The sequence below is a fragment of the Hemiscyllium ocellatum genome, chromosome 4 (assembly GCF_020745735.1).
Source record: "Hemiscyllium ocellatum isolate sHemOce1 chromosome 4, sHemOce1.pat.X.cur, whole genome shotgun sequence".
NCBI classification, from domain to species: Eukaryota; Metazoa; Chordata; class Chondrichthyes; order Orectolobiformes; family Hemiscylliidae; genus Hemiscyllium; species Hemiscyllium ocellatum.
Genome location: NC_083404.1, coordinates 100672540 through 100688684, shown reverse-complemented (window position 1 = coordinate 100688684; position 16145 = coordinate 100672540). Strand labels below are relative to the sequence as shown.

The window sequence follows — 16145 nt, the reverse complement described above, 5'->3', positions numbered from 1 at the left end:
CCTCATTCCCCTGATCATTTCCTCTGTTCCTGTCTCTAATAGACAAAAGTTTTTATAGACATGTGTAAAAGCTCCTTCGATCATAAATCAGCTTATTAATGGTACTTTTCTTCTGAAGCAGCCCCAGTTGTCAGATTTACTACCGTTCTTTTCAACATTAGAAACCTCCTTTTACTCTAATACTATCCTTAATCTTATTAAGTCATGGGTGTATCGTCCTTGATTTTTCAAAAATGTTTTGAAATAGAGAGTAGCAGAGATGTACAGCACAAAATCAGACCCTTCAGTCCAACTTGGCCATGCAGACGAGATATCCAACCCACCCTTAGTCCCATTTGCTAGCACTTGACTCATATCCCCATTCCTATTCATATACTATCCAGATGCCTTTTAAATATTGTAAATGTGCTAGCTTCCACCACTTCCTCTGACAGCTCATTCCATACACCCACCATCCTCTGCGTGAAAAAGTTGCCCCTTAGGTCCCTTTTGAATTTTTCCACACTCATCCTTAACCAATGCCCTCTAGTTCTTGACTCCCCCCACCCCAGGGAAAAAAACCTTGTCTATTTACCTGATCCACGCCCCTCATGATTTTATAAACCTCCATAAGGTCACCCCTAAGCCTCTGACGCTCCAGGGAAAATAGCCCCAGCCTAGTCAGCATCTACCTAGACACCCAGCACACTTCCTCCTCTGTAATCTGGATGTTTTGCAAGATGTCACCATCTATTTCCCTACGGTTTATATCTTCCATATCCTTTTCCACAGTAAACACTGATGCAACCCTAGCAACATCCTTGTAAATCTTTTCTGAAACCTTTCAAGTTTCACAACATTCTTCTGATAGGAGGGAGATCAAAATTCCACGCAATACTCTAAAAGTGGCCTAATCAATGTCCAATACAGCCACAACATGATCTCCCAACTCCTATACTTGAAGTTCTGACCAATTAAAGAAAGCATACAAACATCATTTTTACTTACCTATATACCTGGACTCCATTTTCAAGGAACTGTACCTGCACTCCAAGGTCTCTTGTTCAGCAATAGAACAAAGAGACCTTGGAGTGCAGGTTCATAGCTCATTGAAAGTGGAGTCACATGTAGATAGGATAGTGAAGAAGGCGTTTGGTCAGAGTATTGAGTTCAGGAGTTGGGAGGTCGTGTTGTGGCTGTACAGGACATTGGTTAGGCCACTGTTGGAATATTGTGTGCAATTCTGGTCTCCTTCCTATGGGAAATATGTTGTGAAACTTGAAAGGGTTCAGAAAAAATTTACAAGGATGTTAGGGTTGCATCAGTATTTACTGTGGAAAAGGATATGGAAGATATAAACTGTAGGGAAATAAATGGTGACATCTTGCAAAACATACAGAGGAGAAAGTGCTGGATGTCTTGAAATGGTTAAAGGTGGATAAATCCCCAGGTTTTTGATCAAGTGTATCTGAGAACTCTGTGGGATGCTAGGGAAATGATTGCTGGGCCTCTTGCTGAGATATTTGTATCATTGATAGTCACAGGGGAGGTGCCGGAAGACTGGAGGTTGACAAATGTGATGTCACTGTTTAAGAAGGGCGGTAAAGACAAGCCAGGGAACTATAGAACGGTGAGCCTGACCTCGGTGGTGGGCAAGTTGTTGGAGGGAATTTTACAACAGCATTACTAATTAATTCTGCCTCATTGCATATTACTACATCAAAAAGTGTCTTTATCCTTAGTTGATTTCACAATATAGGAACTGTTACATAAGCAGTCGACAAACTTAAAAGATTATCTTTTAGACTTGGTTGGTTTGGTTGGTTGGCTTACTTTATAAGATTAAAATTACCCATATTTATCATGTTTGTTATGTTCAACAGTATAACTACTGAGGTTAGCTATACATAACTATTATTTTTTTCTTACCCAAACAACTGATCTCTACAGATACTTACCTTCCTAGCCCAGACCCTTTCTCACTAATCTCCTTATTATCCTTTGTTATCATTATTACCCCTCCTCCAGTTGCATTCTGCCCATGTTTTCAAAATGCTGTATCCTGAAACATTTATTACCCACACTTCATCTCATAGAAAGAGTAGACTATTCAGCTCTTCTAGCTTGCCCCACCATTCATACTAATTCTCCATCTCAATTCCTTAATCCAACTTTCTTTCCATAACCCTCAAAGCCTTTAAAATTTTGTTAAAAATTACCTCTTTCTTGAATATAGTCAATGGCTTGGCTTTCACAGCCTTCTGTGGTAACGAATTTCACAGGTTGACCATCCTCAGTGATTTGTTTTCCTCACCTCCGTTCTTAAACTGCACACTATACTTCACATCTTCAATTTATATCATTCCTTTGGGATGCAATGTTCCAATGGTACAATCACTAGACTATTAATCCAGAGACATAGGTAATGTTCTGGACTCAGATTCAAATTCCATGTGGGAGTTTGTCGCATTTAATTACTAATCTAGTTATTCAGTGAAATTGTCATAACCATAGTGAATTAAAATCATATTTTTGCACTCTTTATCCATTTTTTGGTTATATTTTGTTTCCTTTTAAAACTTGAGGATAAAGATCAATCTGAGATGGGTACAGTTAGGAAAAGGAGCGAGTCACACTCAGGGTAGGCAGAAACAAAGCAGAGAACAAAGGAGGACTGATAAATTAAACTGCATTTATTTCAATACAAGAGGACGAACAGGGAAGGCAGATAAACTCAGGGCATGGTTAGGAACACGGGACTGGAATATCACAGCAATTACAGAGACGTGGCTCAGGGATGGACAGGACTAACAGCTTAACGTTCCAGGATACAAGTACAATATATAGAAGGAGTGGGGCAAGAGAGGAGGGAGAGTGCCATTTGTGATAAGGGATAGCATAACTGTACTTAGGATATTCCTTGGAATATGTCTATGGAAGTTATTTAGGTGGAACTGAGAAATAAGAAAGGAATGATCACCTTGGGATTGTATTACAGACCACCTAATAGTCAGTAGGAAATTGAGAAACAAACCTGTAAGGAGATCTCAGTTTTCTGCAAGAATAATAGGGTGGTTATGGTAGGGGATTTTAACTTTCCAAACATAGACTGGGACTGGCATAGTGTTAAGATGAAAAGGAACTTGTTAAATGTATACAAGAAAATTTTCTGATTCAGTATATGTACCTATTCAAGAAGGTGCAAAACTTGACGTACTCTTGGGAAATAAGGCCGGGCAGGTGACTGAGGTGTCAGTGGGGGAGCATTTTGTGGCCAGTGGCCATAATTCTATTTGTTTTAAAACAGTGATGGAAAAGGATAGACCAGATCTAAAAGCTGAAGTTCTAAACAGAAGGAAGGCTAATTTTGACAGTACAAGATGGTACAGAACATTACCCAGGTCTCTGGATTAATAGTCTACTGATTGTACCACTGGACCATTGCATCCAGAGGCATGATATAAACTGAATATGTGAAGTACGGTGTGCAGTTTAAGAACGGAGATGAGGAAACAAATCACTGAGGGTGGTCAATCTGTGAAATTCGTCACCACCTGTATCCATGATTTCAGTTACCCATGGTTTACTGCAGTCTGAATATATAAAAGGGAACATTCCAGAACCAGGGACCAGGAGACTGCTGGAAAGGTACATTTCCCATTTAAATGAATGGGTTTGCTCAGATCCACAGTTTCAGGCTTCCGCAGTAGGTCTTGGAATGTATCCGCCGTGGGTACAGGGGGACTACTGTATTAGGCAAGAACTTCCAAAAGTTGATTGGGGTGGACGTTCACAGGTAAAGGGATGACTGGAAATGGGAACATTTCAAAAATAAGATGAGAGTCCAGTGATGGTATATTCCTGTTCTGTTAAAGCAAGGCTCATAGGGGTAGAGAATGCTAGATAACTAGACAAATTAAGATTTTGGTTAACAAAAAGAAGCAAGCATGTGTCAAGTATAGACAGCAGGGATCGACTGAATTCTTGGAAGAGTATAAAGGCAGTAAGAGTATACTTGAGAGCAAAAGGAGACATGAGATAGCTTTGGCAAATAGGGTTGAGCAGAATCCAAAGGAATTTTATAAACACATTAAGGACAGAAGGGTAATTAGGGAGATAATAGGGCCCCTCCTCACTTTGTCCCCCTCAATGATCAGCAAGGCAGCCTATGTGTCAGCAGGAGATGGGGGGGTGGGGAGAGTTATGAAACAAGTATTTTGCACTAGTATTTACTGAGGAAAGGGACATGGAAGATATAGAATGTTGGGAAATAGATAATGACATCTTGAAAAATGTACATATTACAGAGGTAGTGCTGCTGGATGTTTTAAAGCATATAAAGGTGGGTAAATCCCCAGGACCTGATCAGGTGTACCCTATAACTCTGTGGGAAGCTAAGGAAGTGATTGCTGGGCTCCTTGCTGAGATATTTGTATCATTGATAGTCACAGATGAGGTGCTGGAAAACTGAATGTTGGCTAACATAGTGCCACTATATTTCTTAAAAGGTGGTAAGGAAAAGCCAACTGTAGACCGGTGGGCAAGTTGTTGGAGGGAATCCTGAGGCACAGGATGTACATGTATTTGGAAAGGCAAAGACTGATTAGGGATAGTCAACATGGCATTGTGCATGGGAAATCATGTCTCACGAACTTGATTCAGTTTTTTAAAGAAGTAACGAAGAGGATTGATGAAGGCAGAGTGGTGGGCGTGATCTATATGGACTTCAATAAGGCTTCTGATAAGGTTCCTCACGTTAGACTTGTTAGCAAGATTAGATCTCATGGAATACAGGGAGAACCAGCCATTTGGATACAGAACTGATTTGAAAGTAGACAACAGAGGGTGGTGGTAGAGGATTGCCTTTCAGACTGGAGGTCTGTGACCAGTGGTGTGACACAAGGATCAGTCCACTGTTTTTTGTCATTTACCTAAAACAACTTGGATGTGAACATAGAAGGTATAGTTAGAAAATTTGCAGATGACACCAAAATTGGAGGTGTAGTAAACAGCAAAGAAGGTTTCCTCAGAATACAAAGGAATCTGGCTCAGATGTGCCAATGGGCTGAGGGGTGGCAGATGGAATTTAATTTAGATAAATGTGAGGTGCTACATTTTGGAAAGGCAAATCAGAGCAGGACGTATACACTTAATGGTAAGATCCTAGGGAGTGTTGCTGAACAAGGAGACATTGAAGTGCAGGTTCATAGTTCTTTGAAAGTGGAGTCATGGCTCAATAAGATAGTGAGGAATAGTTGGTATGATTTTCTTTATTGGTCAGAGCATGGAGTATAGGAGTAGGGATGTTATGTTGTGGCTGTATAGGACATTAGTTAGGCCACTTTTGGAATATTGTGTGCAATTTGGTCTCCCTGCTATAGGAAAGATGTTGTGAAACTGGAAAGGGTTCAGAAAAGATTTGCAAGGATGTTGCCAGGGTTGGAGGTTTTGAGCAATAGGGAGTGGTTGAATAGGCTGGGGCTGTTTTCATTGGAAGGAGGGAGGCTGAGTGGTGTATGGAATGAGCTGCCAAAGGAAGTGGTGGAGGCTGGTCCAATTACAACATTTAAAAGGCAGCTAGATGGGTATATGAATAGGAACGGTTTAGAGGTATATAGGACAAATGCTGGCAAATGAGACTCGATTAGGCTAGGATATCTGAGCTGCATGGACGAGTTGGAGCGAAGAGTCTGTTTCCGTGTTGTACAACTCAATGAATCTGCATAACAATAATCTTTGCTACATTGTATGTTATTTTTCTTTGCTTGATCTACTTCTAGATCCACCTGTGATCCCTATTGTAACGGGTAGTCAGACAATATGATTCATCCTATATGACATTGAGAAGCAGCTGAAGTCCCTGTTGCAAGAGTTAATTCTTGTCAATGTTCTGAAATGTTAATTTTGTTCTTTCCACCGAGAACAAAATGCATGTTTTTTAAAACACATTCCACGGAAATACTTCTTTTGACCAATCTTGGACTAACTTACCATCTCCTAGATAATAGTGACTTCTTTAGGTTTTCTTTTCATGCTTTCTAGTCGGTTCAGAGGTCTGCCACCAGTGTTTCTTTTGCCACTTCCCTCCCCAGTGGTAAGCTTATTTTCTTTATGCAGGCTTTTCAACAATTCCATCAGTTCTCTTTTTTCAAGTTCTGCTTGTTCGAGTTCCTGACGATGTTGTCTTTCTTCTGCAACGAGTGTCCGCATATCTGACATCACACGTGACATCTGACTCTGAAAATACAAGTTTCCTTTAATGCCTATTAGGGACAAGAACCTCTGGTATGTTATAATTGGCCATCGTAATTGGGGAAGAGGGTGGATCACACTTGCCCATTTGGCCTTCTCTGGGATTTGTATGTGCTTGGTGGAATCATATCTGGTTAGACCAGACTTCCTGGACTAGCAATGATTTTAGGGCTCACTTGTGCTCCTCGAATTATATTCCAGGATATGGGAATTTATTGCCCCTACACTGTTGCTTTCTTCCTGCACTTCTAGTATTGATGTAGGACTGACTGGTAAGCTGGGTGAGGCAATGGTCCAGTGGTATTAATGCTAGACTATTGATCCAGTAACCCAGGTAATGTTCCAGTTCCAGGTTCCAATCACAGCATGGGAGATAGTGGAATTTGAATTTTACTAGTCCAGTAACCCAGTGAAATTGTTATGATTGTAGACCTGCAAATTACTAGTGAAATAAAATCACATTTTTTTTCACTCTGTATCCATTATGAGCATCACTCACTATCCTCACATTATTACTGATCTCTAATTGCCCCAGTGAAAGTGGTTGCAAATGGCTACAGTCCATGAGACAGCTATAGTGCTGTTCAGGTGGGAGCTCCAGGAGTTTGACCAGATGATGATGAAGGAATGGTACTGCAGTTCCAGGTCAGAACAGTATGTGACTTGTAGGTGAACTTGCAGGTGATAAGTTTTTGTGTGTCCCTGATACCTTGTCCTTTAAGGTGGTAGCACAGGTTTGAAAGGTACCTCCACAAAGGAGGCTTAGCGACTTTCTGCTGCACATCTTGTAGAAGGCACACATGGGGAAGTTGTACAAATGGGAGATAGATAAGGTGAAGCTAAAACAAAAAAAATCTACAAAATCATTCAATTAATAGCACTTCTCTGTCACAACGTTACTTTCTCAATGCAATTCTGCTGTTGAAAAGTTGATTGACAATATCACTATTAAAAACTCAGTTACACCTGACAATCTCCTTGAAACAGTAGATGTTGTCTCAATGGTAGCATGGAAGTAAGAAAGTCAAAATTCTTACTGATGTCAGTAATTGCCAACTTTCTGTAGTGTAATATGTGCAGAGCTCTTTGTGAAGGACATGCCCAATCTAAGTTCAAAATTTCCACAACTAATCTGCACATGTCAAACACCGAAAAACTGAAATGAAACAGAAAATGCTGTAAGTGCTAGCCAGAGGCTATATTCACCCTCTATAAAGTCAAAGACCCAATGTTTGATAGAATGCTGTTTATGAAGACTTTTCTGCATTTGAAGACTTTAAGAAACCCAATCTCAGACCTAAGGTCAATCCACCCAGATAGACAGAAACGGGCTGAATAGGGATAAAGAAACAGCCTGCATCCCAAATATGGGATACCTAGAACCCACAGCTAACGATGGCTCAGGCTTGCAGTTTACACTCATGCATTTATAATGCACTGGTGTTGGGCAGGCAGCCTTATTCAAATAAATTACCATCAATTTAACCTCGTTACTGCCTGTACATTTTATGTGTGTGTGTGTGTCTGTGTGTGTGTGTCTGTGTGTGTGTATATTCATTCAATTTCATATAATAATAAAACATACTAACTTTAAGTTCCTCAATTTCATTTTGCAGCACACTTTCTTTCTGGACCATATGCCTCCTTTGGGAATCTAAACGGGACTCCATTTCATGCCTTACTTCTTCAATTTTACAAATCATTTCAGACCTTTTATAAAAAGTAAACATACTTGACATCAGATATATCATTCATTTTGCTCAATTTTCTTCCTTTAGACCTTTTTACAGAAAATACTGACTTACGCTGTGGTCATCATAACAAAGCCCAATCATGTCTCCACGCAATATACATGTGCACATTTTCAGCAAAGGTAAAAGGCTGTAGTGTAACTGGACTATATGGCTGCTCTTGCATTAGAGACAGAGACACAGGATGGTGGTTTAACCCAAGGGTTACCACATGTCAGGCAAAGGGATAGGTTGAAAAGACGACTCGCAGAATTATACAGCATGGAAACAGACTCTTCGGGACCAACTCATCCACACTCATCAGATATCCTAAACTGATCTAGTCCCATTTGCCAGCATTTGGCCAATATCCCTCTAAATCCTTCCTAATCATATACTCATCCAGCTACGTTTTAAACATTGGAATTGTACCCATCTTCACCACTTCCTCTGGCAGCTTGTTCCACACACAAACTGCGTGAAAAAGTTGCTAATCCCTTTGAAATCTTTCCCCTCTTACCTCAAACCTATGCCTTCCAGTTTTTGACTTCCCTACCCTGAGAAAAATAGACCTTAGCTATTCACCATATCCATGCCCTTCAAGATTTTACAAACCTCTATAAGATCAACCTGCAAACTGATGCTCCAGGGAAAACAGTCCCAGCCTATTCAGACTCTCCCTGTAGCTCAAACCCTCCAATCCCAGCAACATCCTTGTAAGACTTTTCTGAATACTTCCAAGTTTCACAACATCTTTCCTATAGCAGAGAGACTAGAACTGAACACAGTATTCTAGAAGTAGCCTCACCAATATCCTGGAGCTGCAACATGACATGCCAACTCCTATACCCAATGCACTGATCAATAATGGCAAGTGTACCAAATGTTTTCTTGACCACCCCAACAACCTGTGTCTCCACTTTCAAGACACCATACAGAAGTCTGGAACTGCCCTGGAAATTACAATCTCCATTGGACAATTATTCAGGTGTCTGAAGTCCTCAGAGAAACTGTCAACTCAGAGTTAAGAGTTGGAGACCTTGGATGGTTCTCACTCATGAATAGTGAGCCAGAAAATGTTGGAAGGATTAACACATGCTGCATTTCCAGGGAAGTGTGTAAAACTAATCTCACCTCAAACCCAACCCCAACCCCCGTAAAATCCAAACACACCTGATACTTGGCCCATGACATTCCCAAAAACACCTCCAACCCTACCAACCTAACAGCAAACCTTCCCTGTCCCAATAACACCCAAATTTTCTCCTTTCCCTCCAACCCAACATCACCACCATCAGTTCTGACACTACCACTCACATGGCTGCTCGATTTGCCTCACCCCAAACTCCATTTTCTGACCCTGAATAGACGTCTGGTGCCCACCCTAACCCACAATTCTGTGGTAGAACCTGCTTCTGAGGATCAGGCCTTCACAGAAATCACCAAAGATGCATCAAATGAAGACACCCTCTAAATGAATTGTTATTGCACGTCCATCAACTCTTACAGATGGAAAAATGCCAATGACATCAAATAGTTCTCAAGTGAAATCTCAAACTTGCAAAGCAGAGTTTGTTAAAGAATAGGAGCTTCTTTAAATAAAAGTGGAGGAACTGTTAAAGGCAAGACAAAAGCGTTGTTTGGCAGAAGGTATAGTTACAGCATAGTTAGAGCATGTCCAGTTTACATAGGCAGTCACATTCAAATGTTGACATGAGCTTATATTTTAAGTACACACAAACATGATGTATATTATAGGAAATATACATCTTGTGTTTATACAAGATGGTATCTGACCACCTGGTCTTTTAACAGATGCAACCCACTCACTGTAATATAAATTCAGATGTTTCCATAAATTGTATGTCACGTTTAATGGACAGAAAACAAATCAAAATACTTTACAGAAGAGTAATCAGGCAAAAGTGGGCACTGCACCAAATATTGTTAGAAAGATCAACTAAAAGGTAGGTTAAAGAAGAGTGCTGTGGGGGGTTTAGGTAGGGAATTACTAGTGAAATGAGTATGAAGATTGCAGGGGTAATTCTCATCACATCCTGATAATTGTTCTGCTATGAATGGTACCATGGATATGGCATGAAATTCAACAATTAATGAATTTTTACTAATCCTCAAACTTGTATTAGGAAAATCAGATAAATTACAAGTTCCCGCAAGGACCAGGAATTTAAAATATGGACTGGCTTAAATTAGTACTCAATCCTTTTCACAGCTTGAGATCAGGTTCTGAAGTGATCCATGACATACCTGAGCAATTCTAATTCAGTCCTCAACTCTGCTATACAGTTGTGTTGAGCATCATCTGCACTAAGGATAGCATAACCACATCCATTTGGGCATTCACGACTTCGATATTCACATACTGCCAAGTGAGAATCCAGATTGCGTCGCTCTACCTGAACAGTACAACCTATGAAAATAATTGCATAAATATGCTTTAAACAGCCACAGTTAAAATTTTAAATATTACAAAATAGCAATGTGGCATCAGAACATGCAAAACACACAAGGAGGCAGCAGTACAAGTTTGAACTGAAGGTGTGTTCAAATTTCATTTTCTGGTCAAAGAATTTAAGACCAATCATGATGGCTTTCCAACTTGGTTGGCTACTTACCTCAATGCAGGAAGAAGATGAATAAATGTAAAAGTGTGGAAAATGTCTACTCAATGACATCCTTGTAGATTGGTTGGAGAATCTAATTTCAACTGATGCATAAGGTATTAAGATGAAACATTCGTGCAATTCCTTGAACTGGATTGTGATGTGTTTCTCAAAATTAATTGTCCACTGATGCGTTGTGGAGCTGGTGATTTCAATTTCCAAAATGTGTACATTTACAGGAGGAGGGATGAAGCCCATTGTGCTTTTGCTGGCTGTTTGTAAGCACTTTCTACCGCTGTTGGAGTTGCTTCGATTACTTTGCCTTTTTAATGTCTGTTCACTCACTTATGCCTAACTGCATCCCCACTCTGATGGAAACACACACTCAAACACAATTATTTACATAGGGGATAAAAATAATGTGATCCAAAATTAGTCATTTTAAGAATTAACATTTTTTTAACTTCACAGGTTACATTATGTTTCAAATAATAAATAGTATGCATTTGTACAACATTTTTACACACACTATTTTAAGGGGGGAAATAATTAAATGAATAAAGACTAATGCATAATTTAAGAGAGCTAAAGGGATGTGACATAAAGCTGAGCCAAAAAGGTGGATGCTAGGAAAGGTTTTAAAAGGATATGCAGAGATGGAGAAGTTTAGCGAGGAAACTCCAGAAGGCAATTTTAGGTTTTATTATAATTGAATGAAACAAGACATGTACAGAAGCTTAGGAGTTGGAAGATTAGAGGCTGTAGGAGGTAACATTAGGTTGGAAAAAATCTGCAAAAATAGGGTAGGGTTTACAAGTAAGATACTGGAGAACTGGAAAATCCAATTACTGAGTTGGAAGAGAAGCTGATTTTGAAGATCTGTTGACAATGTTCAGTTAAATAGCAACAGTACAATACAAGGCCAAAAGGTAGGAGAAAAAAAAAATCTGACTCAACACGCTTTCTTCTGCATCATCCTGAAACATTACACTCTCTTGATGTTGCTCTCAAGGCAGCAGCTGGAGTGGGAAAGAAAATGTGTACTTCCTCCTGGACTCTGCCTATGCAGCTCTATAAAACACAGGACTTGGTGCTCGTCAGGCTGCTCTTAGGTTGAGGACTACGTGCTTTTAATTTTTTCTCTGAAGTTGTTTACACAGATAAAGTTAGTCGCCCCTGCCCCAAAGACCCAGCAGATATTTCTAGCTGCTATTTTATGGAGGACTCAATGTTAAATGCGGTGAGATTTGTCTGCACTAGTCTGAATAATAGTGTTGCATCGATAAGGGCTAACTGAACTCAAAGAGCTATAGTACATTGGTCCCATCTAAGGATAACATGCTCAGCAATTATGCACTCTGCTCAAGTTATCTGCAGAATTTTGATTCACAATATGAACAAGGGGTAAACATGCAAATTAGTTAATCGATTTTAACCAATTCAAATCACAGCACCAAAAAATACACAAAATGACTTTAAATAAAACTTTAAAATTCAAAGTTAAACATTGCACTGCAACAAAATTCATTGTTAAGTACATACCACAACCATAACACATGTAAATTCCACCTAAAAAAAAAGTTGGTAAAATGATACTTCAAGCACTTGGGCTAAAAATTTGCAAAGCATAGCTTTACTCTTATTGACGTCTTCTGAATTTAAATGATTCATAAGGAATCATCTCATTATATCGCCACTATTATTACATACTGAAAATATATACAACCATCCAAGAAACCTAAAGCAAGTCACTGGACGTAATAGATTGGTTGGCAATGTCAAAAACTGTGGACATCAAGCAGAATATTAATAACTCTGATCACAGTCAAACAGTGAACATCATTAGTGACCTTCATTAGGGGCCATTTTGGTGTGAAAGAAGGAGTGGAAACTTAATTGCACATATTCAAACAGTTGCAGGAATAATTGCGATAGCAACACATTCAAGGACTTTGTAGAATAAAGGAAAAACAAAATGTTTTCAAAGACAGTGTAACAATGTATTTATTTAATAAGTTGGTGATGAAGAAAATTCTTCATTTAGGAAGGCAATATTTGAGGACTGGGAATCATTTGTAGTATCAGCTGGAAGGAAAGTTCGGTGACTAACAATTGGGTCCAAAGGTGCAGAAGGGAGCTTGGAGAGGATCTATGGAGAAGCAGAAGTTAAACAAAGTGAGAGAAATGGTGGTTCTGAGAGGAGGATGGAACGGAGAGGTTTCTCTTAGCAGGAAGTGAGAGTGTAGTAAAGAAGCAATTAATGGCCTCTGTATTTTCTGTCACCAAGATAAAGGAGCAGAGGAAAATAATTTAAGAAGAATGTTGGTCATATTGCAAAGAAGCCAGGGATCATGCTTGCTCTCCAGGATGATCCAAGAGTAACAATGACCTTTTAAAGGTTAGAGATTTCTGGTGGGGCTTCATAGAATCCCTACAGTATGGAAACAGGACCTTCGGCCCAACAAGTCTACACTGACCCTCCGAAGAGTAACCCACCAGACCCATTCCCTACCTTATTATCCTATATTTACTCCTGACTAATGCACCTAACCTACATATTCATGAACACGATGGGCAATTTAGCATGGCCAGTTCACCTAACCTTCACATCTTTGGATTGTGGGAGGAAACCGGAGCACCTGAAGGAAACCCACATAGACATGGGGAGAATGTGCAAGCTCCACATAGACAGTTGCCCAAGGCTGGTCCCTGGCAGCAGTGTTAACCACCCAGCCACCGTGCCACTCTATGCTTACCTGATTCTCACAAAATAATCGAATCCAACCAAATCTCATGACAAATGACCAAGCCACCTCAATCTAGATATATTCACGCTTGCAACCTTTGACTTGAGGTACTAAAAAATCGGGACTATTCCAGAGAAGTTAACCTATTTTTGGTTAGAATTAATCTTCTTCTGGTAATAAAGAAGTCAAATATTGTGCAGAAGGACCACATTTAAAATACTGACAGCAGTTTTGGGGACCGTATCCAAGGATGGACATGTTGGCGTAGGAGTGGGTATAGAGGAGGTTTCCAAAATGATCTTGGGGATGAGGAGCTTGTCACATGTTGAGTCTTTACTCTGAGTTTAGAAAGATGGGGAGAGATCTGACTGAGTATATTTAAAATGGAGATAGGTTCTTGATTGGTAAGTGGATCAAAGGTTAGAGGGAGAAAGCAGGAGAATGGGGCTGAGAAACATGTCAGCTATGATCAGATGGCGGAGCAGACTCAATAGGCCAAATGGGCTAATTCTGCTCCTACGACACATGGTTTTATGATTGAGAAAATAAGTATTAGTTAGATTAGACGTGTTGGTTGTGGGATCGCTTAGCTATGTCTATCACTTGCCGCTTATGCTGTTTGGTATGCAAGTAGCCCTGTTTTCAGGTTTCACCAGATTGACACCTTTTTAGGTACGCCTCATCCTGCTTCTAGCATTCTCTCCTTCAATCTCCATTGGACCAGGCTTGATGGTAATAGTAGAATGGGTGATATGCATGGCATGGATTATAGATTGTACTCCGACACAACTCTGCTGTTGCTCATTGCCCAGAACGCCTCATGGCTACCCAAATCTGGAGTTGCTAGACCTGTTCAACATCTGTCCCATTTAGCACGGTTATAGTGCCATACAACACAAAACAATATATTCTCAATGTGAAGGCAAGATTTTTGACTCCACAAACACTGTGCGGTGTCATTCTTACCAGTACGGTCACTGATAGATAAATCTGTGGCAGGGAGATTGGTAAAGATTAGGTACGGTATATTTTTCCCTCTTGTTGATTCCCTTCTCAGCTGCTACAGATCCAATCAGCAGCTTTGTCCTTTGGGATTTGACCAGCTTGATTGGTAATATTGCTGCCAAGCCACTCTTGGTGGTTACTTTGAAATCCCCAACCAAGAGTATATTCTGCACTCTTGCCACCCTCAGTGTTTCCACCAAATGTTGTTCAACATGAAGGCGTATTGATTCATCAGCAGAGGGAGGATTGTATATGGTGGTCACCTGAGCCATATTTGACCTCATGCCATGAAACTTCGTGGTATCTAGAGTCAGTGTTGAGGACTCCTCCTCAATGTGCAATTGTGTCTCCACCACTATGGGACATACCAAGAATAGTGATGGTGGTGTTCGGGACACTGTCTGTAAGGGGGGTAAACTGTGCCAGGCTGTAGCTTGACTAGTCTCTGAGACAGCTCTCGCAATTTTGGCATACACCCCAGATATTAGGAAGGAGGCGTTTGCATTGGGTAACAAGGCTGTTTTAACTGTATTCATAACGGGTATTTAGGCTGATGTCAGATGGTCCACTGGTTCTTCTACTTTTTTTGAAACTCATAATGATTGATACAGCTGAACGGCTTGCCAGGCCATTTTAATGGGGAGTGGAGAGTCAACCACCTTCCATATTAACCTTATTAATTCAACCTCAGACATTGGTTCTGGTAAAAGTATTCAATAACATAAATCCTAAATAAATAAGAGATGAATATTTAGTTGTTTTATTTATTAGTGGTTCCCTTAGACAGGATACTGTGAGAACCCAGAAGACCATAATAAATAGGAGCTGGAGATGATCTTCCCCATCGAGCTGGCTTGGGTGTGCAAGATCATGGTTGATCTGATTGTGGCCTTAACTCCAATTTCCTGCTTGTTCATCTTAACCCAACTTCCAAAAAATCTTTGATTCATACATTCAACTGTCTTCTATGGAACAGAATTTCAAACAGAGACGATAATCCTCCTCACCTCTGCCCATTATTGGGCGACCCCTCATTTTGAAACCATGTACTCTAGCTAAAGCTTCTCCCATAAAGAAAAAAATTCCTCTCAACACCTGTTCTATCAAGTTCTCATAAAATCTGATATTTTTCAAAAAAATTGTCTCTCGTTCTTTTGAACTCCAACAAGGAGAAGCCCAACCTGTTCAAATTTTCCTTATAATACTTTCATTCTGGGAAATCTTTTTTTTAAGACTTTCTCTGAATTGCATTCAATACAAATGTATCTTTTCTTAAGCAAATCATGATTCCAACTATTGTTACTGCCGGGATAACTGGGTTAATAGTTTTTTTTAAAAAGAAATAACATGGCAGCCTTTCAATGAAATATAAGTATATTAGGCTGCAACTTTGATTTTCATAAAAAAAAACAGAACTTTATTACAGATAAGGAATAAAACTAAAATTAAACAAACCAAACAATATAAAAGTAACTTAGGGCGTAAGATTTTCAAAACACATGGCAAAGCAAATTCCCATCTCCTCTCCAATACCATATTTTACAGTTATTTACAAATCAAGACAAATTCCTTCCCAATCAAACTTGTAGATTTAACTTAACTGCTTCATCTCAGCTTTGCTGTAAAGAGAATTCTTCCCTTGGTCACTCTCATGACTGAAATCTTCAACTTTCTCAGCTTTAAATAATCTTATTTATTGATTCAACCTCAGTGGTTAGCAATGCTGCCTCATTGTGCCACTTTTCCCCTCTCACCTCGAACTCGTGACCCTAGTAACAGAGTCCCCCCACCCTGGGGAAAAAGCTTCT

At 39.8% G+C, this 16145-nt stretch overlaps 1 protein-coding gene across 1 annotated transcript in view; it reads right to left on the bottom strand.

Annotated features, from left to right (window-relative positions):
- The window catches only part of rnf41l (ring finger protein 41, like), a 33737-nt gene that overhangs the window by 953 nt on the left and 16639 nt on the right, over positions 1-16145 (bottom strand). The window contains exons 4-6 of the mRNA XM_060824423.1: positions 10230-10392; positions 7821-7941; positions 5971-6216 (exon numbers count right to left, since the gene is read on the bottom strand). Of these exons, the coding sequence (XP_060680406.1) occupies positions 5977-6216; positions 7821-7941; positions 10230-10392 (524 nt within the window). The 3' untranslated portion in view covers positions 5971-5976. The remainder of the gene's footprint in view (positions 1-5970; positions 6217-7820; positions 7942-10229; positions 10393-16145) is intronic.